Genomic DNA, 26,389 nt, shown 5'->3' on the forward strand with positions numbered 1-26,389 from the left:
GCCAACCACACCCACATTGGTTTAGAAACACTGGAGAGGCCCATGAGATACAATAGTTTTTAAAACTTCCTGTACGCCAATCCCCACTGCTCTGGTCCTGATGAAACTTTGATTGAATAAAAGTGAGGTGACAGGGCAACAAACGACATCGGGACTAGGGGCACCTGCTATGTAAATCCGGGCCCTGAAAACCGTTGAAAATTTACCCAAATATCAGAAACAAGCAACAGGAGGATGGTTAGGGGTGTAATAGTGCATGGGTTGGTGTCACTGCCTGTGATCTTATTCTGCCTTTGGTGTTTGCTAAACAACCTGTTGCCTGTTATTACATTACCACCTAAAGATGAGGTCTACTTTTTGTTAAAAAATTCTTATTGCTATAAAAATTTGACAATAGAGACTTGTTAGCAAAAAATCATTAGTTTCCTTTAAGTCTTCTAATAAAACTGGCTCTAAACCAATGTAAAGTCCAGCTCTGTCCCAATGAAAGAGTGGGTCTCTGACCTCCACCCCTAATACCTGTTGCAGAGATTAACAGCATGTAACAGGACACATCCAGTCCAGTGCATAAAACACATTAAGGCCTGTACGTCCTGGCTTGGCTCTGTGTTCAAGAAAGGGTTTTTGGCCTTTAAAAAATATCCACACTTTAGTGTCTCTCTTTATCCATGGCATTAGTATCTAGTCTTTCTAGAGCAAACAGTCTTTAGTAGAAGTCACAGCTAATGTTTAGTTACTGGTTCAGTCTGAGATACCATGGCGCACAAAGAGATTTGTCTCCCATGGGAAATCTGTGCTGCCAGAAGGTGACAATTCTCCTGACAATACCTTGCCATCCGGATTCACTAGAGTTGCCGCATTTAAAACACACAGTAATTGTGACAAAAATGCATTCTTTCCAATTTTCTGATAGATACAGAAGGCACAGTAGTTTCTGTCAATTTGTCTCCTGTGGGCCCAGCAGTGTCAGGTGAGCAGTGTAAGGTTCAGGTTAGCTGAGAGCACAGTATTAGTTTTAGCACATAAATTGAGTCTAACACCACCTTTAGAGTAGAAGGAAAGGCAACCATGTGAAACATCTTCCATGTACTAGTCTCTCAACTGAACCGCTAAACTCTTTTTAAATATTCGCCAGCTCACTGGAGATATAGCCAGTTGAAGCTCCTCTACTTCTGTAGAACGCCACCTTCAAGCTACTTGTTGTCACTTCCTCAAGTTCTGGTAGATAATGCACATGTGCGTGAATAGGAATCGCATAGCAGGAGATGTGAGGGGTAAAAAAAAGTTTAAAAGACAGCTGTATAGAGCAACGCACATTTCCCAGGGCAGAACTTCCAAACAAGGAAAGGAAATAGAGCAATTGATATACAGGTAGTCCATTTTCTTGGCTGACACTGGAAGATTGTAGCAATTCTACTGAGCGCAGAGCAGCGATGTAGTGGTATGTTACTATACATTATGGGGCAAATTCACTAACGCGCGAAGCGCCGAACACTAGCGTTAATTCGCTAGCGTTTGGCATTTTCGCTACTGCGCAAATTCACTAACGAACGCTGGCGTAGTTTCGCTAGTGTTACTTCGCAACCTTACGCCAGGCGAATCTTCGCTAGCGACGAAACTACGCAAATTCACTAACTTGCGCAGTGTAGCGAACGCTACTTTTACGCTAGACTTCTTCGCCACCTCAGACCTGGCGAAGCGCAATAGAGTAGATAGGGATTGTTTCAAAAAAAGTCAAAATTTTTTGGGGCTCCCCTTCCTCCCCCCTACTTTTCCTGACTCATGGCAACTTACCTAGACAGTGGGCACATGTGTAGGGCAAAATAAAATTTTTATTTGCAGATTTGAAGGTTTTCTAGGCATTTGTAGTGCAGATACGTGTTCCTCCATTGAAATTTGAATTTCGCACCGTATGCAAATTAGCCTTCGCTAGCGCAACTTCGCTTTATATAGCGAAATAACGCTAGCGCAACTCCGCAACCTTTCGCTACCCCTGTGCGCAACTTCGCATTTTAGTGAATTTGCGGAGCGCTGGCGAAAATTCGCCTGGCGAAGTGCGGCGAAGTTGCGCCTGGCGCAACTTAGATTCTTAGTAAATTTGCCCCCATATGTTTAACATATACAGATATACTTGTTGTTATCCTTTCTTTCTCCTTTCAAGGGGTTGTTCACCTTCAAACAACAATTTGTTTTCAGATAGATCACCAGAAATAACTACTTTTTCCAATTACTTTCTATTTTCACCATGAAACAGTTTTTCTAATATTGAAGTGTAAAGTGTCTTTTTTCAACTTCTAAAAGCAGCTCTGGGAGGAGGGGTCACCGACCCCTAAACTGTTCTAAATCGATACATTTAGTTGATACATTTCTTATTGTCCCTGCTGAGCAGAGTCACTGGGTTTCATTACAGGCGGCTGTTAGAATTAATACAATAGTTGCTAATACTCCAGAGATGCTGCTGAGAAATGTATCAACTAAATGTTGCAAAATTGTAACAGTTTAGAGTCTGCACCTGAATTACTGAGCTGCCAGACTGAAACACCAGAGACACGAACATTCAACTTTAAACTTAGATTTTGGAAAAAAAGTAAAAAATAAATAATGGAAAGTAATTGAAAAAAACTCTTTATTTCTGGGGAACAACTGAACAACCCGTTTAAGAGTTCAATGCAGCTTGGCAGGCTTTAATTGTGAATAAAATCAACAGCTTCAGCACACTTGGATTATCAATCCTACTTCAACACACATATTGGTGTACAAAGAAACAAAAGATGCCCAGCACCTACAACATTAGAGCATAAAGTCCCAGAAGTCTCTGTCAGCCTTTAAGCATCAGTCTCTTAGGAAGGTTTATTTATGTTCCTCTCTCTAGTGCTATATCAAAACTGTAGCTCAGAGCGGAAACCACAGTCTTCTACCTAGCTACTCACTCTTACATACACACACTGGGAAATGATGTTTTTTTGGCCCATCTGAGGCAGTGGAAAAATACATGGCGCAGAACCAGAGAAACATGGGACAGATACTGCATCCAGGACTTTCCCAGGTATTGTCAGTCATCCTCTTACAGAGGCAAAGCACTGCATGTGGCACTGCCCTAAAGGTGGCTACACACTCCCTGACTTGACAAGTACTTGACTAATCCGTCTGCAGGGTGAGTGGCCAAATACATACATGGCTAAATATTATTGTGGGTGGCAAGAGGGCCTAGTCCCTAGTTAAAATCCCTGCTTTGGGTTTACAGTAAAACAGGTTTAAAATCATGAACAGAAATAGGTATGATTCCAGTGTGTGTGCATGAAAAAGGAAAATTTCACACAAGCTATTGGTTGGATGAGCTGTTAACAGACACCTCAGTGCCAATAGAATGGTCAGACTATAGTGATATTTTTTCCTTTGCAAATGAGAAAATCACTATCTTACTAACCTGCCCAACAATATCTACCATACAGGTTTGAAAACTCCCTTGGCCAAGGACCAAACCTGTACGTAGCTCAGTCTGTATGATCCAATCATTGTCCATCAGCCCAATTTGACACAGTGTGTGTGTGTGTGTGTGTGGCCAAATCGGGACAAGATCTGCCGTGTACAGCCAGTGGTAGGTTTACTGTATTGTGCTGATTGAAGAGATACAAAGTTTATATGTTATTCATAAACCAGTTTTATGGTTTTACTAGTTCTTTAAAACAGAATGGTCTAGTGTTGTTGGAAAACATGTTCAGAATTCTGTGACAAACTTCATCCACACCTTCTTCCAGGTCTTGCTTGTTCCTGGCACCATGCAAGCCAGACGAGAAAATTAACTCCTAGTTACTAGAATATTGGAGGCAAATGTCTGTTTTAGCAAATGAGCTGTGATATTGCATTATCCCATACATCGTTCCACTTTCCCATAGTTTTGAGGCCACCATTTTAAAGGTGACAACAGAGCTGTCAACCTCTGGGAAAGAAATGCTGGGGTCATGCATGACAGGGCGCCCCCAGAAGTGACATCATGCATATGTGCAGATTGCTCTCCAGGAGCTGCCAATTTCTACCCTCGCAAGTGCACTCCCAATGATATCACTGAATGCTTACTGCACATGTGTGTCCCGAATTTAAAGAGAACCTGCACAAAAAAAAAAAATAATAAAGAGTTTACAGATATTAGCAGTTTACATAGTTTAGCAGTTTAGGGTAGAGGTACACAATGCTATTTGGGGGAGATTAGTCACCTCTTCTTTGGGTGACTAATCTCCCCGCAATGCCTTCCCACCGGCTAGAATCTAAATCGCTGGCGGGATGGCACTCGGAGCGTTTAGTTTTCAGAAGTCGCACAAAGTTGCCTCACGAGGAACCTTCAGACAACTTCAGAAAACTAGAGATAACAGAGATGGAATGCTCAAACTCCCACAAAATGACATCCAGTTGCTGGTGTCTGGTGCTGAACTGGAAGATCCAAGCCTGCCACGGGATCATAAATATCTCAAGTCAGTTTTCCAGCAGCACACCAAGTCAGTTGTAGTGATTGCAAAGGTTGATTTATTTGCCCAAAATCCACATATCAAACAGGCAACGTTTTGGGCCCACTGGACCCTTTATCAAGCCTCTTTCGGGCCCACTGGAACCTTTATCAAGCCTCTTGATAAAGGGTCCAGTGGGCCCGACACGTTGCCGGTTTGATATGTGGTTTTTGGGCAAATAAATCAACCTTTGCAATCACTACAACTGACTTGGTGTGCTGCTGGAAAACTGACTTGGAACTTCAGAAAACTAAGCGCTCTTAGTGCCACCCGGCCAGCGATTTAGATTCTAGCCGGCGGGAAGGCATTGCGGGGCGATAAGTCGCCCAAAGAAGAAGCGATTTGTCGCTGGGCGACTAATCTCCCCCAAATAGCATTGTGTACCTCTACCCTAAACTGCTAAACTATGTAAACTGCTAATCTCTGTAAACTCTTGCAGAGTATGTCAGGGTTATATAAAGGATGATAATTGACTTGTCTTTTTGCTAAAACTCATTACTTTATGTATGAAACCTCCTTAAAGTTCTAGATGGGGTCTTTCTTTCAACTCACACCTGATAATTCTATTACTTGCTAATTTGATGAAGTGTTGATAAAGGTAATGTCAGATGGAGTGTTTTGCTTCCCCTAATTTCTTGCTTGCAGGAGGGTGGCAAAATGCTTGAAAATACCCATGCATCGATTAACAAGGGAACACTACTGGGGCACCCATGAGTCAGGTTATATCTATATCTATGTTAATTTGATCATGGAAGTTTTGGAGCGCCTGACCTGTAAGCCCACTGGCAGGGTCAGAGAGTATTTTAAAGAGACACCTGAAATTAAATAGTTTTTTAAAATATATCACAACATTGTCTTTGCATGAGCTTTATAATTTTGCTTTTTAATTGTACTTCCTGATGCTTTTACCTTACCTATCACATTTTTGTGCAGCAGTAGTCCATCCGTGTTGAAAAGGGACAGTCATGTTGGCTTAAATGCCCTTCAGTAGCTGAGGGGGGTTGCATTCTGTCTGAACTAAACCCTCCTAATGTGAAAAGCCCCTTCCATTACCCTCCGTATTGCCCCTTCCCTGCTTTTGTCCAGCATAGTGACTTAGTGAAAAATGTGCCCCTTATTGTAAAACTCGTGTATCTGTGCAGAGTAGCGCAGCAGACTCAAGGGCACCATTTTCCGCATCGTCTTCCTTCCCTTCGGCCATTTCCAGTTTCCAGTGCATATACTATCTCTGTGTCGGCGTTCCCTTCCTGAAGAAAACCAAGATGTTGCCCTTGAGCTCTGCTGCGATACTCTGCACAGATACGCAGTGATTATTTTGAAAATGCTATGCACAAAAAGAAAATCCACCTCCTCTGTCAATTTTCACTCCATGCTGTGTATACATTTAGTTATAAATATAACTAAAATGAATCATGCTAAGCCACCAGATGTTTCAGAAGCCAGTTTATTTATAGAACAAGCAAACAAAATAAATACGGTAGCAAAACTAATACTGTAAAAAAATGTTGCTTTACATATATAACAGTACAAAAAAATGGTTATGTAGTGGCACTGCCACAACAACACATCTTCATTTGGAAAAGTGCGGAAAAATACTTTAACGTTGTATCCAATATTCTATTAGGTATACACTATGAGGGTTATTTATCAAAGGTCAAAGTTTTAGAGCTTTGTGAGCTTTTTTAGACCTCGAATGAACTCACAACACAAATGGTTTGTAATTTAGGAAAAAACTTGATCGTGTTTTCGAGAGAAACCCACCGAAAAAAACTGGAACATCATGAAGGTTCAAAATGGTTCAAGGGACCTCTGCCCATGAATTCTACATGACCTCGGCAGGTTTTAGATGGTGTATTTTCAGATACAAGCAATTTCCAGTTTGGCCATATAATAAATCTCGAAAAATGTAGTTTTTTTTTTTTAACTGAAGAATTGATTACTAAAAAATACCCTCGAAAACTCAAATTTTTCAGGTAAAACACTACTAAACCTTTGATAAATAACCCCCTATTTGCGGACGCACTGGTGTCCCCAGGCACTTTGAGAAACACTCCAAACAGCAGAATATATTTTACATGTCAAGAGTAAGCAGATTAATATCAATAGCGTTTGCCTTAACATAAACTGTAGTGTATCTATTTGAATATCTAATTATATGATTAGTCTCAGAGCATGCAATGCCCTTCAGTAGTTGAGGGGGTTGCATTCTGTCAAAGTTGCCTATATTTAGTACCAGCACAAAGGGAATACTGATATAGCAGAGCTCTCTGGCACCTGTAACATTACACACCATATGCCAAAGTGAAAACTATTCTTGAGCCTTAAGCATGCAGACTGCAAAACCCCTGTGGACAAACAAGGAAGTCAGCACAAATAAATAAATACATGTTTTACAAACGTTTTTTTTACTGACATATCATTATACAGTTGTGTATATTGTAGAAAATAAATCCAAGTGCTGGATATTTCTTCACTGCATTCCACTTAACGGAGGAAACGTCCAACAAAGTGAAAGCATACCTCCTTTTTGACATGAGCTCATTGAGATAGTCTTATGTAAAAGATTTGCATAAACATGAATTGCTAAAATATGTTTATATTTTTACACATAGAAATTCACTGGCACACAGGAATCAAGTTAGCAGGGCAAGCCCTTGCAATTTTATTAATGCAGTGCAACGTTTTTTTGCTGGACAAAGAAACATATATATATGTATTTATTTCCGGCAGTTCATACAGTATTTATTCATCTAATTATATAAGCCCCGTTGAATGAGCTCATGCCAAAAGGTAAGGAGGGGGTTACCCAGTTGAATTCACACTGCCCTGCAGCCATTACATAGAGGTAAACCTCCTGAAAAGCATTGTCAAACTGTTTTAATCAAGTCGATACAAAGTTGTCCTTATTGTGTAAATCCGTGTATTTGTGCTACTATACAGGCTGCAGTCCCTGTGTGCAAGAATTCCAAGTAAATATAAATAGTACCTGGAGAGCAAACTTTGTCTTTAAAATTTCATGTCTTTATTTGCAGAAAATCAAGCACGGTTTTCTGCAAATAAAGACATTCAATTTTAAAGGCAACGTGTGCTCTCCAGGTACTATTTATATTTACTTGGAATTCTTGCTCTCTGACACAGGGACTGCAGCCTGTATAGAAGGGTGTTATTTATATTTACTGTTTTAATCAAGGTTTCACATACTTAACATATTCAACATTCAGGCTCTGCTCTTCATCTGCTTGAAACGTCACTTCTCAAATTACAATGAATGTTACAGGTGCTTGCAAACATTATCCTTCTATCATTTTTTGGCTCTGCAGGAAAAAAAATCTAGACATTTGAAAAACACATATTCCAGATTATAAATATAAAAAATAAGAAATCTTATGGACTCAAATATGCAGAAAAAATTAAAGGCACTTTCGGTTTTACCAACATGTAGCAAAAGCTACTGCCATTTAGGGCAGAAAAGAGCTACTCGTGGTCAATGCATTTTAGGTTAAAGGGGAACAACCTCCATTTAACTCTTTTTTTTTTTTTTTTAACAACCTACCTGCACAGGCCCCCTTCCAAGACACACACAATCTGTCTCATCCCCTGTACCTGTGTACTTGGCTGCTGTGTTTACAGATTTCCCCTAATTTCGGAATAAGTTATATTTGTATTAAATTGGTATAAAACTACACCTTACAGATGAATTTGCCTTCTTTTGACAAAGCTAGAAATTTTATTAGATTTCTGATGAATCAGTAATATCTGCAATTTTAATTTCCTCTGAAATGTTAGGATAATTGGTAAGATTTGCATTCCAGGCATTCCATTTCAGCAGGTGGGGGTACACTATCATCTGGAGAGCTAAAGTTTGCCTTATAGATATGGCCTCATATCAGTCCCCATTCTTTTATTTATTCAGTAAATAAATGAGGTAGCTGGATCTGGACGACAGCTGTCAAATATTTAGTTATTAATTTTGGCTTTCATCAATACACCCTTCTTTGTCACATTCCTAGTCCCAAGGGGGTGTGGTGTTGCACCCCTAACTTTTGCAGATAGCAAAAGTAGACAAAGGTAGCAGTACCTTTTGAATTATGGTACATGAACCTCAAGGAACTCATTTTAGTTTCTCGACTTTTCGCTCTAGTGAACGGACGCTACTCTGCAAATTCACTAAAATGCGGATTTTACTGAACGTTACCTTCGACACATCAGACCGGGCGAAGTGCATTAAAAGTAGCTAGACCTTCCTCACTTACATTATATTCTGTGAGCCTAAAATGCATCAAAATCCAAAAAACACTGGCGTCTTTTCCTTTTTTCAGCCTGATTGCCTGCAAAAGACCTAACTTGAACTTTTTTTGGGTAACCAGTTTTCCCCATACACACATATGGAACATTAATTTTACAGTGGGCACGTGTGTAGGGCATTAGAATAAGTCTATTGTCTTTATTAAAGGGATACTGTCATGGGGAAAAAAAAAATGTTTTCAAAATGAATCAGGTAATAGTGCTGCTCCAGCAGAATTCTGCACTGAAATCCATTTCTCAAAAGAGCAAACTGATTTTTTTATATTCAATTTTGAAATCTGACATGGGGCTAGATATTTTGTCAATTTTCCAGCTGCCCCAAGTCACGTGACTTGTGCTCTGATAAACTTCAATCACTCTTTACTGCTGTTCTGCTAGTTGGAGTGATATCACCTCCCTCCCTTTCCCCTCCAGCAGCCAAACAAAAGAACAATGGGCAGCTCCCTAACACAAGATAACAGCTGCCTGGTAGATATAAGAACAACACTCAATAGTAAAAACCCATGTCTCACTGAGACACATTCAGTTACATTGAGAAAGAAAAACAGCAGGCTGCCAGAAAGCATTTCTCTCCTAAAGTGCAGGCACAAGTCACATGACTTGGGGCAGCTGGGAAATTGACAAAATGTCTAGCCCCATGTCAGATTTCAAAATTGAATATAAAAAAAAATCTGTTTGCTCTTTTGAGAAATGGATTTCAGTGCAGAATTCTGCTGGAGTAGCACTATTAACTGATGTGTCATGATGACAGGATCCCTTTAAGGTTCCCTGGACATGTGTTTTTAAAATGAACGCTAGCGCATCTTCACTATCAAGTGCTCACATTGCCAAAGTAAGGCTAGTAAAAAGTCGCCAATGTTCGCTGCCTACAACGAAACTCTGCATTTTAGTGAATTAGCGTAGTCTGAGTGCATTTGCACCTGGCAAAGTGTAGCAACGGGTCCGAAATGGTCGCTGGCGACAATTCACCCTTTAGTAAATCTGCCCCTAAAATTAATATGGCTAGAAATGTCATTTTATATATTGAACATATTGAAGCAGTCTAAACATAAAGCATTAGTAGTAATGATGCAGACCTTCAAAGTTGTTACACAAGTTTCCCTGTTAGGAGTGTCTTTGACACACACGCTCTGTGTGCTTTGAGCAGCTGTTGAGAAGCTAAGCTAAGGGGCCCTCACAAATATACAAAAAAATACCATAGTAGATGTAATCTACCCATTTCACACCTTTGGTCTAATTCTTGCCTGGTCACTTTGATCCTCATTAATTTATACCATGTCCCCCTCTGCATAGCTCACCTCTTCATATGACTGTGTCAGTTTGCAGTTCAAATTATGCTTCTATGTAATCAGCTTTGACGATGGGACTGAAATGTTTCAAAAGCATGCTGTAATTATCATTGTAGTTACCCAAAAAAAGTATCTTTTGTTATGTTTCATCAAAAGTTTTACCCTATAACTTCACCGAGTAAACACATGCACTGTCCTTTTCTGTTACACACTATAAGATCACAAGTTTTTGGAACTTTAGAAATGCATTTGAGTTAGTTACTCTCACTCCTTTGCTCTTTTTGCCAAGCTTTTCGAAGTTCCTCGACTTCCTTCCCATACCATTCATGCAACTTTGAAAAACAAAATGTACCAGGACATACTGGGCTTTCTAAAGACACTGGCATAGAGGCTGAAGAAGCTCCATTAACCCAGACTGCACCACGTCTACGAGGGGGCAAAGGTGGAGGTAAAGGTGGAGGTATGGCATTGCCACTGACTCTGGAAACAGTCTCCAAGTTTGAGTCTTCAGGATGGAGGAAACCATTGGACAACTCAGAAGGTCGGGAATTCTCCCACTTCGTCCTGGAAACAGCTCGGGATCTACCCCTGTGACGTGCAGGTTTCCTTCGGATGCTGGTCTTCTGCATAAGCTCTAGTTGCTTCTCAAGTTCCCTCACGACCAGCCTCATATAATCAAAGCTAGCTCTGGACAATGCCTTCACCCAGCACTCCATCTCTTCTTGACTTTCTGCTGCCAATATGTAAGATCGAGACCCAGGACCATCGAATCTGACACAAAAGGCATGTTCTTCATTAGAATGGCATAGTTCTATGGTGCATCCCTCAAGTACCACCACACCAACAGGCTCCCTATTGCCCTGCTCCTCAAAATAAAACAAGAGGTTGCCCTTTAGAACAAACCAACGTTTCTGGTAGGCTGTGTGCTTTACTCCTCTTTTGTACAGATATCCAGTGCAATCTGCTGGGGAGCCAGAGGTTGCATAATGAGCCATACTCCTCTCATTCAACTTCATACTCTTTGCTTGGAGGGTATCACCTACAGGTAGACAAAAACCAGCAACAGAATAATAAATATGTGTGAGGGTCTGAGTAAAACTTATTTCCTCTTTTTTAAGGTTGATGGCTTTAATTAAATGGCTTAAAATAAATTAAAGTCACTTTTGTTCTGTACAAGCACAATCAAGATTGACAAGCTCTCTATATATTAAGCTCTTCCTTTTCTAAAAGCCTAACAGGCTGCAGCTGGCAGAAATTTGTCTTAGCAGAGGGCTTCTCAGTGGACTGATTTGTTTTGAGAAGGTATACTGTCCCTTTATGACTACCATAAACAAAACTATTCTTTTTTTTAGCACAAAACAAGTAGAAACAACCAGTAATACCAAGGCAATTATGTTTAAAATCCACCTATAACTTTTGGCCTGAACGCCCAACATTAAACAAACAAGACAAGCACTACCATGAATCACGGTTCTCGGATATCAGTTAAAGGAGAACTAAGCCCTAATGATATAATGTTTCAGGCCTTCAAAGTGCATAGGGGGTTACCATCTTGGATTTTGTTAGGTGTGCCAATGACACTGATTATGCTTAGTATGCTCTGGACAGCTGTTAAGAAACTAAGTTTAGGGGCTTAGCATATAAACTAATGCTACAGGGCTGATTACTAAATTTTGATACACATTTCAATGGTTTCTAAGATGCCATTTAATGAGAAAAAAAATCTCAGGTAGCTGACAGCAGCACAGAGTATGTGCTATGAATCAGCAAAAAAGAAGATAGGGATATACAGGGGAAACTTCGAAGACACAGATCTTCACTGCAAAAGCGATGTGGTTGCTTTGGGCTGGTGCAGAACCCTAAACCACAATGTGCAGCATCATTTCTACCCTACATCTTTGTTAAGCTTTAGTCATCCTTTAAAGGAGAACTAAACCCCCGTTAATCAAAAATCCCCATCTCCTTCCGTCCATTGGCCCCCCTCAATGCTTTCTCCCTCTTTATTTACTCAGTGGAAAAAGTATCCCTGTCATAATTATGCAGAGTAGCGCAGCGGAGCTATTCTGCACCATCTTCTGTATCTTCGGATACTCTACTTTTCCTTCGACAATCTTCGGAGCTTTCTGCGCATGTGCAGTAGGCATGAATACTATAATGATCCCAACTGCACATGCACGAAAAAGCTCTGTGCCTGCACTCACTTCCGCAAGGAATCAGAAGATGGCGCCGGAGAGCTCCGCTACTCTGCATGAATATGCCAAGGTACATGACAGGGACACTTTTTCCACTGAGTTACTAAGGAGGGAGAAAGCAGTGAGGGGGGGGGGCAATGGACAAAAGGGGATGGGGATTTTTGATTAATGGGAGGTTTAGTTCTCCTTTAAGGCCAGAGAACACATTCCCATTATTTGGCATGCATTCCAAAACAACTGTGTCTGTATAGTAATATTGCTAGTAAAGCACATGAATGTGTAGTGCGGTAGAAACATTGGTGTTACCTAGCCCTTATGGCTATCAAAGAGATGCCTCCATGTGGCATACCTTACTTCCAACTTTAGGCAACCAGAACTTGTGGCTATCCTGCTGCTGCCTGGTCATAACAAAATCAGGCCAATGACTTTTGTGGAGTTTGCTCCAGGGAAGACTGAAGGTCTCCAAAGTCTTATGATGTGTTCTGCAAAATGATGCACAACTTTCATATAAACTACTCTACAATGGAATACCTTATTTTATGTATTAGAGCAAATAGAGTGCTCTACATATGGGCTATTTCCAACAGATGGCACTATTCAGCTATATTCCAATAAACAGAAAGCCTACATTTAACTGCCAGCCAGTTTCATACTGCTTCTCCTGTTACATACCAGGATCCATCAGTCCTTTCCTTGATAAAACCCTCCAACATAATACACTCCATTACATCCAACTTTTACATGTTTGCTTCCCTTGGAATATACATTAACATTTCCTACCTTATTCCTGCTCTGCCCCCATAGCACCCACAAATAATAAAAAATTAAAAACAATTGCAAATTATCTCACAATATCCCTTTCTACATTAAAAGTTAATTTAAAGGTGAACAACCCATTTAAAAAATCAATTTTACTCCTAAATCTACAGCCAATGACACTCAGGGGCCAATTCACTAACTTCGAGTGAAGGATTCGAAGTAAAAAAACTTCGAATTTCGAAGTATTTTTTGGGCTACTTCGACCATCGAATGGGCTACTTCGACCTTCGACTACAAATCGAAGGATTCGAACTAAAAATCGTTCGACTATTCGACCATTCGATAGTCGAAGTACTGTCTCTTTAAAAAAAACTTCGACCCCCTACTTCGGCAGCTAAAAGCTACCGAAGTCAATGTTAGCCTATGGGGAAGGTCCCCATAGGCTTGCCTAACTTTTTTTGATCGAAGGATATTCCTTCGATTGTTGGATTTAAATCCTTCGTTTCGAAGGATTTAATCGTTCGATCGAAGGAATAATCCTTCGATCGTACGATCGTAGCATTTGCGCTAAATCCTTAGACTTCGATATTCGAAGTCGAAGGATTTCAATTCCTAGTCGAATATCGAGGGTTAATTAACCCTCGATATTCGACCCTTAGTGAATCAGCCCCTATGTGTGTATGGTATAATAAATTTACATCTCCAGTAACCATGCCTAATTTGCAAGTATTTCCCGCATTAACCACTATTTTAATGTTGTGTGTGCTGTAAACCACAGGTTTCTGTCTGAACTGCTCCTATGCACCAACTGTAGGATAGCCAAGTAAAAAAACTAAAGCCACAGATGCCACAAGCCAATATTTTGCTCTTCTTAAGTAGAAAACCCACCCCTAGACCTCTTGTCCAGTAAATCTAATTTAAAGTTATTTTATTCCATGGGTCTGGAGAAGTTTCTAACCCAGAGCTGTGCTGCCATAATAATTTTTCACAATCATTAAGGGGGGTTTTTTTCTATTTTTTTTATTAAGCAAAGCTCCCATCCATGATTTTGCCTTATTTATCATTAAAATTACTCAAATCGGATTGGGGGAAAAACTCTATAAAATCAAGTGAAAACCAGAACTGTATGATTTATTGGGACTTTTCTCCCGAATTGCTCGATTTTTTCGTGTTATTGCCCGAAAACCATGAATTTTTTCGCACTACTGGTATTATCTTCAAATTGGGATAGGGACATCTGCCATTGATTTATACATGACCTCAAAAGGTTTGAGATGGCGGATTTTCGGATTCGGGTTTTTTGCAGCATCGGGATGCAATAAATTTTGAAAAACTTGTTTTTTTTCCCAACAATATGTTCAGTGAAAAAATTCAAGTTTTTTCCCCAAAAAGCCCAACCAGGAGAAAAAATCAATAACCCCTTAATGTATATAAAAAATTCTAATTCTGCTGAGTGACAGCTGAGAAGGGTAAAAAGAGTGCAGTGCTGCGTTACTTAGCAGTTGGATACAATGGGGAGTGCCTAACATATTGGCACCCTTCAGTAAATTGTTCTTTTTCTAGTCCTTTACAACAAAAAGGTATTGCATCTCTGACACACACCAGCATGCAATCTGGTCTCCAATGCATAAATTGGGCCCACTGGCTGAAAGGTAATTTTCTTCTATAGAACTTTTATCTTCATTTTAATATCATAAGGCAAGACTTTTTGGATTTTTTGGGTTCAATCCCACATTATGATACATCATTTGAGTAGAAAGGATAAAAATAAATAATTTCTCATTACAAAACAAAATGCTCCTGTGGCCAAACCAGGAGGGCCACTGGCATGTCCCTAGTTCTAGCCCCACAAGGTCCTGACACAGGGTTTAGATTTGGCAACTGACTCATCAGTCTGCTGATAGAGTTCTAAGGGAATGCAGCATAGCAAATTACCAACCACTGCTGTAAAGTATTTATGCCACTGCAGGCATCTTCATTCACTTTTTCTTTATATTATATAACTGCATACAATACAATTTATATGTAATTAGTGTTTTATTTCATTTTTTTCACAAAAGTAAGGATAGAAAAGCAGGGGCTGACAAAGCAAGTTTCATGACTGAAGGCTCCATCTGCTAATAGTGGAATCTGATCTGTGCATATTAGCATTACAAGGGCGCTGTCAGTGTTGAAGAAATGCGAGTGTGTTTTGCTTTCCCTTACAAGCCTGCCTGTCATGATGATATACAAAGAGGCCACGCAGTGCATCATCACACCCACAGACATATTATATATAGGACATATAATACTGCATAAAATGGAAGAATATGTAGGACATTATTGTGGCTGTGATGCCATTGAGAATGGACTGTTCATAGTCTTTTTGCACACATTATAGCACATTTAAAAACAGGTGTAATGCATCACAACTAGCTTTGGAAAGGCATGCAGTTGGAGGATTCACTTAGTTTGTTTCTTAAAAATAAACCAGCTCTCATGTATATCCCAGCACAGAGTACTGTGGTTAAAAAGGTTGTTCACCTTCTAAACATTTTTTTTCAGTTCACTTGTTTTTACATTGTTCACCAGAAGTAAAGACTTTTTTCAGTTACTTTCCATTTTTTTTTAGTTTTTACCGTTTTTCCAAAGTTGAATGTCCCTGTCTCTGGTGATTGAATCTGGCAGCTCAGTAATTCAGGCGCAGACTCTAAACTGTTACAATTTTGCAACATTTAGTTGATACATTTCTCAGCAGCATCTCTGGAGTATTAGCAACTATTGTATCAATTCTAACAGCTGCCTGTAATGAAACCCAGAGATTCTGCTCAGCAGGGACAAATATAACAAATGTATCAACTAAATGTATCCATTTAGAACAGTATACAGGGTCGGCGACCCCTCCCCCCTCAGAGCTGCTTTAGAAGGTGAAAAATTAAACTTTACACTTAAATATTACAAAAACAGTCACACATAGAAAATAGAAAGTAATTGGAAAGAGTCTTTATTTCTGGTGAATTATCTAAAACCAACAGAACTGAATAAAGTGTTGAAAGGTGAACAAGCCTTTTTCACACAGAAGCATTGAAAAACCAAATCTGTCCATCCAGTCTATAACCCAGCAACAATACATACAAATTTGTCTCCACTACAACACCAAAAAATAAATATGAACAAGGTTAAGGTATACCCACGGCTGACAAAACTAGACAGAACACAGACAAACATTGGCAGTAGATGTAATAGCATCATAGCCTTACAAAAAATTCAGTGCTTGAGCTGCCTTAGTAAACTGTAGAGAAGTGATTGTGAAGTGGAAGCCTCAAGGCGCAACAACAGTTCAGTCATGATATTGTAGGCCAGAAAAACACAGAAAGGGACCACCACCAAATAATGAAGCACATATGAACTAATAATCACCAACAAATACAGCCGTGTTTCATAGTGTCTCTGGAAATAATACCAGAAGAATATTCATTGTTAGCCTAAAAAGTGTTTTGTGGGCAAGCAGCTGCACACAAACCTACCATTACCCTGTGGAATGGCAAGTGTCAGCTGGAGCAGTGTAATGGCTACCTCATGTGGACTCAGGAGCAGTGTTCTGTAGAGTGATTAATGTGCTTTACAATGAAAGAAGGGTTTAAATTTTCTTAATGTGTAAGGGCTCTTACACATGGCCATTTTTGTCTGCGCTCCCCTGCGTCACGCTTTCTTCCATTCAGTCGCAGGGGAGCGCAGGAATAGACGCAGTCAATAATTTTGAAGGCGGCTGTACTCACACAGACGTATGTATGCTCCAAACGCAGCTGAGATGCAAAATGCTGCGTCCCAACCTGCGTTTGTCGCTTACATGCGTCTGTATGAGTACAGTCCCCTTCAAAATATTTGACTGTGTCTACTCCTGCACTCCCCTGTGGCTGAACGGAAGAAAGCGCAACGCAGGGGAGTGCAGGCCGCGTGTAAGAGCCCTAAAAGCTGATAATAAAGTTCAGTTCTGGAGGATTAATGGTCTGGGTTGTTTTTCATGGCCATTGGTTACAGTAAAAACATACCTTAACTTTACAGAGTGTAATCTCTTTCTTAACAATTCTGTGCTTTCTACTTTGTGGCAAAAGTTTGGGCAAGGCATGATTCTGTGTGTGGCGCCCACCAGGGCTGCCATCTCAAAGGCCCACCACCCTAGCCATGGAGGCCCCCACATTGTTAAAATCCCCAGCGGCAGCCCCTGAACACAAACCACTGTGCTGCTCACCCCTTCAGTGCTGTACCTCTGAGATGTGCCAAGTAATTTCTCTCCTTTCCTGCTGCCTGCGCCTGTTGCAGCTGTATACCCTGGACCAGTAAACCACTGGGTTTTCTTCTGGTGTCCTGCCAGCCCAGTCCACAATAAAGGTATGTCAGGGGCGATCCTGGCCCCTCCGCTGCCTGAGGCAGCAGCAGTTGCTGCTGCCCCCCCCCCCCCCCCGGAAATTCGCTCTTAAATTACCAGGAGCAGCATTTTTGCTGCCCCTGGTACCTAGTGGGGCGATGCCGCCTGAGGCAACAGCCTCAACTCGCCTCATTGGTGAAGCACCCCTGAGGTATGTACAAAAAAGTGTGCAGAGCTCTGATCTCAACCCCACAGAACATCTCTGGGATGAATTGAAATACCAACTAAAAGCCAGGCCTGTTTGCCCAGCATTGGTGACCAAATTCAGTGATGCACTTGTGGCTGAATGGAAGCAAATCCCACAACATTGCACCAACATCTAGTGGAAAGCCCTAAAGAACAGTATAGAAAACTTCATGTTAATACTTTTGCTTTTGGAAAGAAATGTTGGTTTGGACAGAGATGCTGTACAGGGAGATACTTTTACCCATATACGCTGCAATACATATTTTGAAATGTCTTTATTGTTACATGAATACAGGAAAAAATACCACTGCAGCACCTCTTGGTTGCAAAAAGTGACAACTTGAATTTATTAGGTCAAACAACCAGGCAACGTTGTAAGATGCCTGGTGACATTTCGGGCTTACTATTGCCCTTTCTCAAGACTTGAGCCTTGAGAAAGTGCAAGTGTAAGCCCGATACGTTGCCTGGTTGTTTGACCTAATAAATTCAAGTTGTCACTTTTTGAACAAAGAGGTGCTGCAGTGGTATTTTTAACCTGTATGTCTATGCAAACCCCTGTCAAGGGTTTCCAGACTGCTTTGCACCCAACCTACAAGGTTAAATAAGGTGCCACACACAATATTGTCTATTTTTTATTGTTACTACATGTCTTTTGAAAGCTCTTCCATTTGGTATTCAAAATAGGCCCTGGCATTGCAAGTACACAAAGGTCCAAACAGCCCCCCACCAGCCCAATAAATAGTGACTGTCTATGGCAGCTTAAAGTAGCCCCTCTGGCATTTGCCGGAATCCACAGATTGCCAGTCCAGCAACAAATCCACGACCCTGTTCAAAGTAACTATAACTTTTCACAATTCAGGCTACTTACCCTTTTCCTCCAACATTGCTCTAAATGAATATATTTTGAAAATAATGCCCCATTAAACCTCTCACTATAAACTAGCTTGCATGTTATGCTCAGGATCATTAGAACTTTCTCTCACAGTAAGTAGTCTCACATAGTGTGTGGTCAGATGTGTGTGACTTATAATAATAATAATAATAATAATACTAATAATAACAACAAGACAAGGCAAACTGATACCATTCCACACAAGTCTGTCCATTAGCCTCTAATGGTTGCATCCCCAACTTATATTATTAAAGAGGGTGTCTACTTTTACATTAAATTTTAGTACGATGTAGAGAGTGATGTTCTGAGAAAATTTGAAATTGGTTTTAACTTTTCATTATATGTGGTTTTTTAGTTATTTAGCTTTTTATTCAGCAATTCTCCAGTTTGCAATTTCAGCAATCTGGTTGCTACAGCCCAAATTACCACAGCAACCATGAATATGGACAAGAGACTGGAATATGAATAGGAGAAGGCTGAATAAAAAGATGAGTAACAAAGCATCAATAACAATAAATTTGTAGCCTTACACAGCATTTGTTGTTTTTTTTTTTAACATGGTGTCAGTGACCCCCATTTGAAAGCTGGAAAGAGTTAAAAAAAGAAGGCAGATAATTCAAAAACTATAAAAAATGAAGGCCAATTGAAATTTTGCTTAGAATTAGCCATTCTATAACAAACATTAAACTCTATAATAAAAGTTAGTGAACCACCCCTTTAAACAGATAGGCATGTACTTACATATATAACAAAAGATATATTATATACATCCAACCTGCAGCATTCTATCTGTAAATCATCCATCATCCCATAGACAGAAAAAGGCTACTGGTTACTGTAAACAACTGAAAAATTAAGACCAGTACATCCAAGCATGTAAGAAAGCCTGGGTTACAAATACTTTTCTGCTTTCCTGTGTTAAGCCACTTCCTCCCTGAAATGGGCAAATAACCATTCCGTGCAGATTACTATAAGCACTTTCAAGCAGCAGTAAACTACTGGAGCATATTTATTACAGGAACAAAATCTCCAAAACAATAACTTCCAAGGCTACTTACTGTATAAGCGTATATAGATCTGGGGCATTTTAAATACACTCAATCTATTGCAATCTTACCCAGTTTTGCAGCCAATCATTATAAAACAGTAATAACAGACAAGGCCTTATTTTTTGGGGACCAATATACTAGGTACACCCAAGTGGATTAAATCATTACGGTTTTTTTTCTGGGCTGATATTTTGTCACCACATACTTCTGAATCCACTGAGCATGAATGGTGATTCGACATGACCTCATAGGCTCCCTCCACTCTAAGGGGCAAATTTACTAAAGGGCGAAGTGACTAACGTTAGCAAAAGATTGCCAGCGTGAAGTAGTTACTTTGCCGATTTACTAATGGGCGCTGGCGTAACTTCGCTAGCGAAGGAGATAGACTCTAGCGCTACTTTGCACTCTTACGCCAGGCGAAGTTTTGCTCTGGCAAAAGAGCGTTACTTCGCAAATTATTTGCTGCAACATATACGTCCATTGTACTTTAACTTCCCGCACATGCAAACAAGCCAACGCTAGCACAACTTTGCTTCGCGCAGTAACACTAGCGCAACTTTGCCAGAGTTTGGCGCCCTGGACGCAACTTCGGATTTTAGTGAATAACCGTTGTCCTGGTGAATCTACGCCTGACGAAGTGTTACGATGTGATCGAAGCCATCACTGGCCAATTTACAAGGTTAGTGAATTTGCCCCTAAGACTTAACCTGGACCAAGAATGTGTAAAATTTATTTATAAAAATATTAGGGATGCACCGAATCCAGGATTCGGTTCGGGATTTGGCCATGATTCAGCCTTTTTCAGCAAGAATCCTTCTGCCCGGCCAAACCGAATCCTAATTTGCATATGCAAAATATTTTTTGCAATAGATTCGGCTGAATCCGCATATGCAAATTAGGGGGGAGGGAAATTGCATGACTTTTTGTCACAAAACAAGTAAAAAATGTTTCCCCTTCCCACCCTTAATTTGCATATGCAAATTAGGATTTGATTTGGTATTAAGACAAATCTTTTGCACCCCTAAAAAAAAATAACCATTCCTTTTTAACATGGAGCTTATGACCCCCATAATAGGCCTGGGAAGCAATTCAAAATAGGCCCTGACAATTCACGTACACTGAAGCCCAATAAATAAGGCTTCTTACAGCAAACCCTCTGGCATTTGCCAGAATCTACAGATTGCCAGTCCCATAATTATTTGGTGCATTTCTAGAGGCATAGCTTAGCCAAATACCAAATCTGCACAAAAGAATCATCTGAATACCAACTTGAATCCAATCACTAGTTTGCATATTCAAATTTGAGCAAAATGAGCATAAAAATCATGCAAAAAAATGGTTGCTTGTAGCAATCAATCGCTTTTGGCCAAATCCTGAACTGAACTTGAACTTGGTGCATCTCCACCTACTACCCTATACTGGAAGGACAAAACAGAACCGAGAAAAGACAGAAGGTTCTAGACTGGTGGCCTTTCTAGCAAAAGCCTTTTGTTTGTAGGCACTAGCACAAAGGGACTCCCTAATCATTGCTTAACAGGGGTCTGAAGAAAAGGGGTCTTCTTTAAGATTGAGGTGAGTGGGGACCTGAAGAACCTTGCCCTTTAGGCCTTTTGCACTGTGGGTCCAAGATTTTTGCCAACTGTTTTTCCCTTTTAAAGGGGTTTTTCACAGTAACATAACTAGGTGGGGGCAGGCCTGGGTGCGGGCCATGCAGATTCCCCCAGTGCCGGTTTTCTTTGCGACTGCAGTCTGCTACAGCGGGCGTGATCTGCCGAGTTTACTTTTAGTATGATATTCTGAGACAATTTGCAATTGGTTTCCATTTTTTATTATTTGTGGTTTTTGAGTTATTTTGCTTTTTATTCGGCAGCTCTCCAGTTTGCAATTGCAATCTGTTTTCTAAGGTCCAAATTACCATTGCAACCATACATTGATTTAAATAAGAGACTGGGATATGAATAGGAGAGGGCCTGAATATAAAGATTAGTAAGAAAAAGTAGCACAACCAAAATAGTATAGCTTTACAGCACATTTGTTTTTATAGTAACCCCTATTTGAAGGCTGGAAAGAGTCAGAAGAAAAAGGCATATAATTAAAAAACTACAAGAAAGTAGGGATGCACCAAATCCACTATTTTGGATTCGGTCGAACCCCCGAATCCTTTGCGAAAGCTTTGGCCGAATACCGAACCAAATCCTAATTTGTATATGCAAATTAGGGGTGAGAAGGGGAAAACATTTTTTGCTTCCTTGTTTTGTGACAAAAGGTCACCGGATTTTCCTCCCTGCCCCTCATTTGGATATGCAAATTAGTATTTGGTTCGGGTGGGCAGAAGGATTCGACCGAATCTGAATCCTGCTGAAAAAGGCTGAATCCTGGCTGAATCCCAAACCGAATCCTGGATTCGGTGCTTCCCGAAAAGATATAAAAATGAAGGTCAATTTAAAAGTTGCTTAGACCTGGCCATCTATGACATAAAAATATATATATTCAGTGCAGAAACCCATGGGGATGCAGTCTTAATTACTTGTAGCAGTACTTCTTACTTGTTTTGGCAAATAAACATATTTTAACCCAAGCCAATGCAGAAAGAACAGGCACAGTTATAATATAAAAACTGATGCTTGAATTTGAACGAAAATGATCACACATACTCTCATATCAATCAAAATAAACGATATTCTCGCTCTACATAAATAAAGTGATTCATCCAGACAAAGGCCTCACATTAATTATTATTCACAATTGTTTTGACTGCACGCATTAAAATCCTAGTTGCGCAGGAGGAAGTTATTATCGCTTGTAATTAAAGGCAACAAATAAACACGCCTCTACAGAACAAAGCAACATTCATCTAAGGATCAATTATATTATGGCAACATACGCACACATACAGCATCAGATGGTACTTCTAGCATCCTTCTCGTTCCTTTACATTCAAAGATGTCCAATAACCCCATTTCATGAGGGAATAATAAGGGGTGTAACTACAAAGGAAACAGATCCTGTGGTTGCGGGGGGGGGGGCCAAGAGAGTAGAGGGCCCAGTAAGTGAGCGATTTCAATATATCAATTAATTAATCAGCAATTAATGAGCGATTTCAATATATCTTAGTACAATAGGTTAACTTACCAATGTTGTGGGATGCAGTCACATCTAGTTACACCACTAAGAATAATGACCCAGTCCTGGATTTCTTTAAGCCTAAATTCCTCTCATACTTAATGGTCAATTTAAGTGGGTCGTTATGACACTCAAAACATGGGGTTGGCTGCCGTCTGCATATTTGGAGGCTGAGCGTTTTAGATCAGGGACAACTGTAAAGTGTTAAATCAGGGCTGGTTACTGTGCAGTGGGATCTGTAAGCAAAGCACGTGAGCGTGTAAATAACATGAGTTTCATATCCAGATGTTAGGGATAAAGAAACTGCTGATGCTATTAGGCCTTGCATACGAGCAGGCACCTCGACTATGAACAGAACATCATGTATTATTATGTTTATTAGCAATGGTCAAGCCTTGTATATAACTGAGGGAGTGGGCACCTGAACTATGAACAGAGTATCATGTGTATTATTATGTTTATTAGGAATAGTCAGTAGAACACATGGGTGCTAACTATTCAGCAGGAAAAGCTTTGTACCTCTGAGATAAACAAAGCTTTTCCTGCTGAATACACATGTTCTACTGACCATTCCTAATAAACATAATAATACATGATACTCCGTTCATAGTTCAGAATGTTTTGGGAGTTTCAGTTGAACTGCGGCAAAGAGGCCACAAACATCTCGACCCATGGGCCCACCAACTTTACATCTAGTTTCATGTGTGTCATCTACATCACTGTCTTGATCAGGGTTGCCAGGTTGGTGGTTTTTCCAGCCAAATGGGGTTACTAATTTAAAGCCCAGGCGGGTTTTGAAAGTACAAACTAGCCAAGGTACGGATTTGGGCTCCTTTTTGGGCCTTTGGCTGGTTTTTCCTTGCCCTAATGTGACAAGCCTAAGTCTTCCAATGCATGTTGGGTAATGTGGTGTTCCCAACTGCCAAGTTCAATGTAAGACTCCAATACCCAGCATGCAATGGGGCTGACATATGAAGAAGTCGGGAGTTACCGGATTTTGGGCTCTGTACCCCAGTATCCCGTCCCTCTTAAGCTTTCTTATATTTTCCAGTGACTTTCCTCAATTTCAGACAATTTTGGGGCAAAATCTGTTGACTCACTAAAATGTCTAGAGGGTGACCTGTTTTTCCAATATTGAATGAAATTGTAAATGAATTAGGGCCCCCTCTGTAGTCACATCCCCTGGTGACGGGCTTATCTGTCGTTTTGCTTCATGGAAAAATTTGCGAGTTTTCCCATATATTGATCTTTCACTGCACATATTGTGCTATTTATGGACTCTACTTTTGAAGTGTTTTGGGCGGGTTTTGTAGCCAAATTTGGCTGTTTTTGAAAATTAGACCTGGCAACCCTGTTGTTGATATAACAATGGGGAAGTATTCTGATTTGAAATATATTATTTGGTTTTAACCAAAATACCATAAATATCAATATGATTTTATATAAATGTATGCAGAATAAGAAGATTAATGGGGAAGTATTAATGTACAGAGATAGAAGCTACCATACTGCACCATGAGCCAAAATAAAATGTCATATTAACAAATGTTTCTTGGCTTCACCGAGCAACAACATTTAAATGCAGTCCCCGTAAACCCCGGTTCTTATCTGTATGGAAAGCAAATAAGAACATATAAAAACCTGGCGGCGGTGCCTGAAGTCTCTTGACGTTGGGATGTGAATAATGAGCGGCCGGAGCCTCGGTACCATTAGTCCTGTATCACAGCAGCTCCGCGGCCCGTTAACTCACCTTTCCCTTAACCTCTGTCCGTCCCGGTATCTTCCCTTCTCTCTCCGCAACTTCTCCAGGATCGTTCCTCGGCTGCAGCCAAATCCCGGCACTAGGAAGCCCAAGGCCGGCTCTTACGGCTCAAAGTTCCCCATAGCACTGCCATTCCGAACTCCAGGCTTTCTCTAAACCCCTCCTGCGGCACAACAACAGGGATCGTGTGTCCTGCACTTTCTGTGCCACGTTAGAAGGGACTGAGGGGGATTAGTCAGGGAGCTGCTCTTTCTATTCACTGCCTCACAGCGCTGCCTTGTGTTTAGTATTTGGCTTGGGAAATCTATGCTACTTCCTTGTGTGTATGTGACTGAACCCCAGGCATTACCTGAGCAAAAACAAACCGCACAATTCCACCTTAGGGTGATTACTGGTCCGGCTGCCTTTGCCCCGCCCCTCTTTCTCCCTTTTCCTCCCCCTCCTCTCTCTTCCCCTCCCCCTCCTCTCTCTTCCCCTCTCCCTCCTCTCTACCCCTCCCCCTCTCTCCCCCCTCCCTCTCCCCTCTCCCCCCATCCCTCTCCCCTCTCCCCCCTCCCTCTCCCCTCTCCCCCCCTCTCCCCCCCTCCCTCTCTCCCCTTTCCCCCCCTCCCTCTCTCCCCCCTCCTCTCTCTCTCCCCCTCTCTCTCCTCTCTTTCTCCCCCTCCATCCCTCTCTCTCTTTCTCCCCCTCCCTCCCTCTCCATCCCTCTCTCTCGCTCTCTGTACTGCTCTCTATTCAGGGCTGCCTGATATTTGGAAGAGAGACACTATTGGGAGTGGCCTTGCATTTAGTAAATTTGTCCTTACAAAGTAATAACACTTGAAGTATTTTTTTTGCTTACATTTTTATTTTTTACAATATAACAGCGAGTTGTAATTATCTTCTCAGGCTCCTTTCTAATGACAAGCCTACATGACCAATATCTCTAGCAGAGAAACGCCCAGATGTTGATTGGACAGGTTTGAAAATTCCATGATGGGGGATACACAGGCCCGGATTTGTGGAAAGGCCGGGCCTAGGGCAGCAGAATTTTAGGGGGGAGGCATGCTGCCCAACCACAACGGAAACACTGGGAATTTACTTGAGATACAATAGTTTTTAAAATTACATGTGCACCAATCCCTAGTACTCTGGACCCGATGTTGAAAATTTGTAGATGTGCACAAAGGGGAGGGGACGGGGGGGGGCGATGTACAGCAGCAGGCCTAGGGGTGCCAGCTATATAAATTCTACCCTGGGGATACAGACCTTCAGGGTGAGGACCACATCAACAAGCCAATAAGGTTCTTGTACCTTAAGGCACCCATATTAGCAGATTACACTGTGATGTTCACCATCTGCCATTATGTCAGGTGCTTCTTTGTGTTGGTGTGAGTGTGCTGAGGCTGGGCCAGCGGAACATTGGATAAAAACCTGGCAGGTCCGGAGACCCGCACGGCCTGCACTCCCCTCTGATCTCTCCCTCCTCCAGCCCCGATAGAGAGAACAGGTAAGTTCAGGGGCCCAAAGGACAGTTGTGGCTGGAGTGGAGGGGGGCCTCGGACCCTTCAGTTCAACACTGTACTGAGAGGATCCTTGCCGTGGGGGCAGATGCTCTGACTGCACCAGGGTCCATGCAGTTTGCCATATTTTTAAGGGGGTATAGGGTGGTGTGCTTTTGGCAGGTGTTGTGTTGGGGACCTGGGCCAGTGGGTGTTTAGTCACCGATCAGAAATTTTATGTAAAAGTAAAGTAAAACATTTAACCTAATTAATACATTCCATAGTATTAATTTTGGCAAAACTGATGGCTATAGGATAACAGGAGAACTGTCACTATTATAAAAAAAAAGCCACTATACAGTAGTGAAAGCTCAATGTATGTATATTTTTATTTGTAAAGCGCTCCTTGAGGGCAAAGCACTGTACAACAAAACATTAAAT

General features: G+C 41.0%; 1 protein-coding gene across 6 annotated transcripts; it reads right to left on the bottom strand.

Annotated features, from left to right (window-relative positions):
• Nucleotides 1-8,029: 8,029 nt before the first annotated feature.
• On the bottom strand, nucleotides 8,030-24,858 carry pheta2.L (PH domain containing endocytic trafficking adaptor 2 L homeolog). 6 transcript variants are annotated; one of them, XM_041589238.1, is made up of 3 exons: nucleotides 24,456-24,858; nucleotides 22,715-22,899; nucleotides 9,862-11,135 (listed from the first exon to the last, which is right to left on the bottom strand). In XM_041589238.1, the coding sequence occupies exon 3, from the start codon at nucleotides 11,110-11,112 to the stop codon at nucleotides 10,351-10,353; it is 762 nt and encodes a 253-aa protein (XP_041445172.1). In that variant the 5' UTR covers nucleotides 11,113-11,135; nucleotides 22,715-22,899; nucleotides 24,456-24,858; the 3' UTR covers nucleotides 9,862-10,350.
• Between the last annotated feature and the right edge of the window lie 1,531 nt (nucleotides 24,859-26,389).

Source organism: Xenopus laevis, chromosome 4L (genome assembly GCF_017654675.1).
Source record: "Xenopus laevis strain J_2021 chromosome 4L, Xenopus_laevis_v10.1, whole genome shotgun sequence".
NCBI lineage: Eukaryota > Metazoa > Chordata > Amphibia > Anura > Pipidae > Xenopus > Xenopus laevis.

What these genes read in the sequence shown, in the direction of transcription:
- pheta2.L (XM_041589238.1), bottom strand. Translation starts at nt 11,112, where the DNA reads ATGAAGTTGAATGAGAGGAGTATGGCTCATTATGCAACCTCTGGCTCC.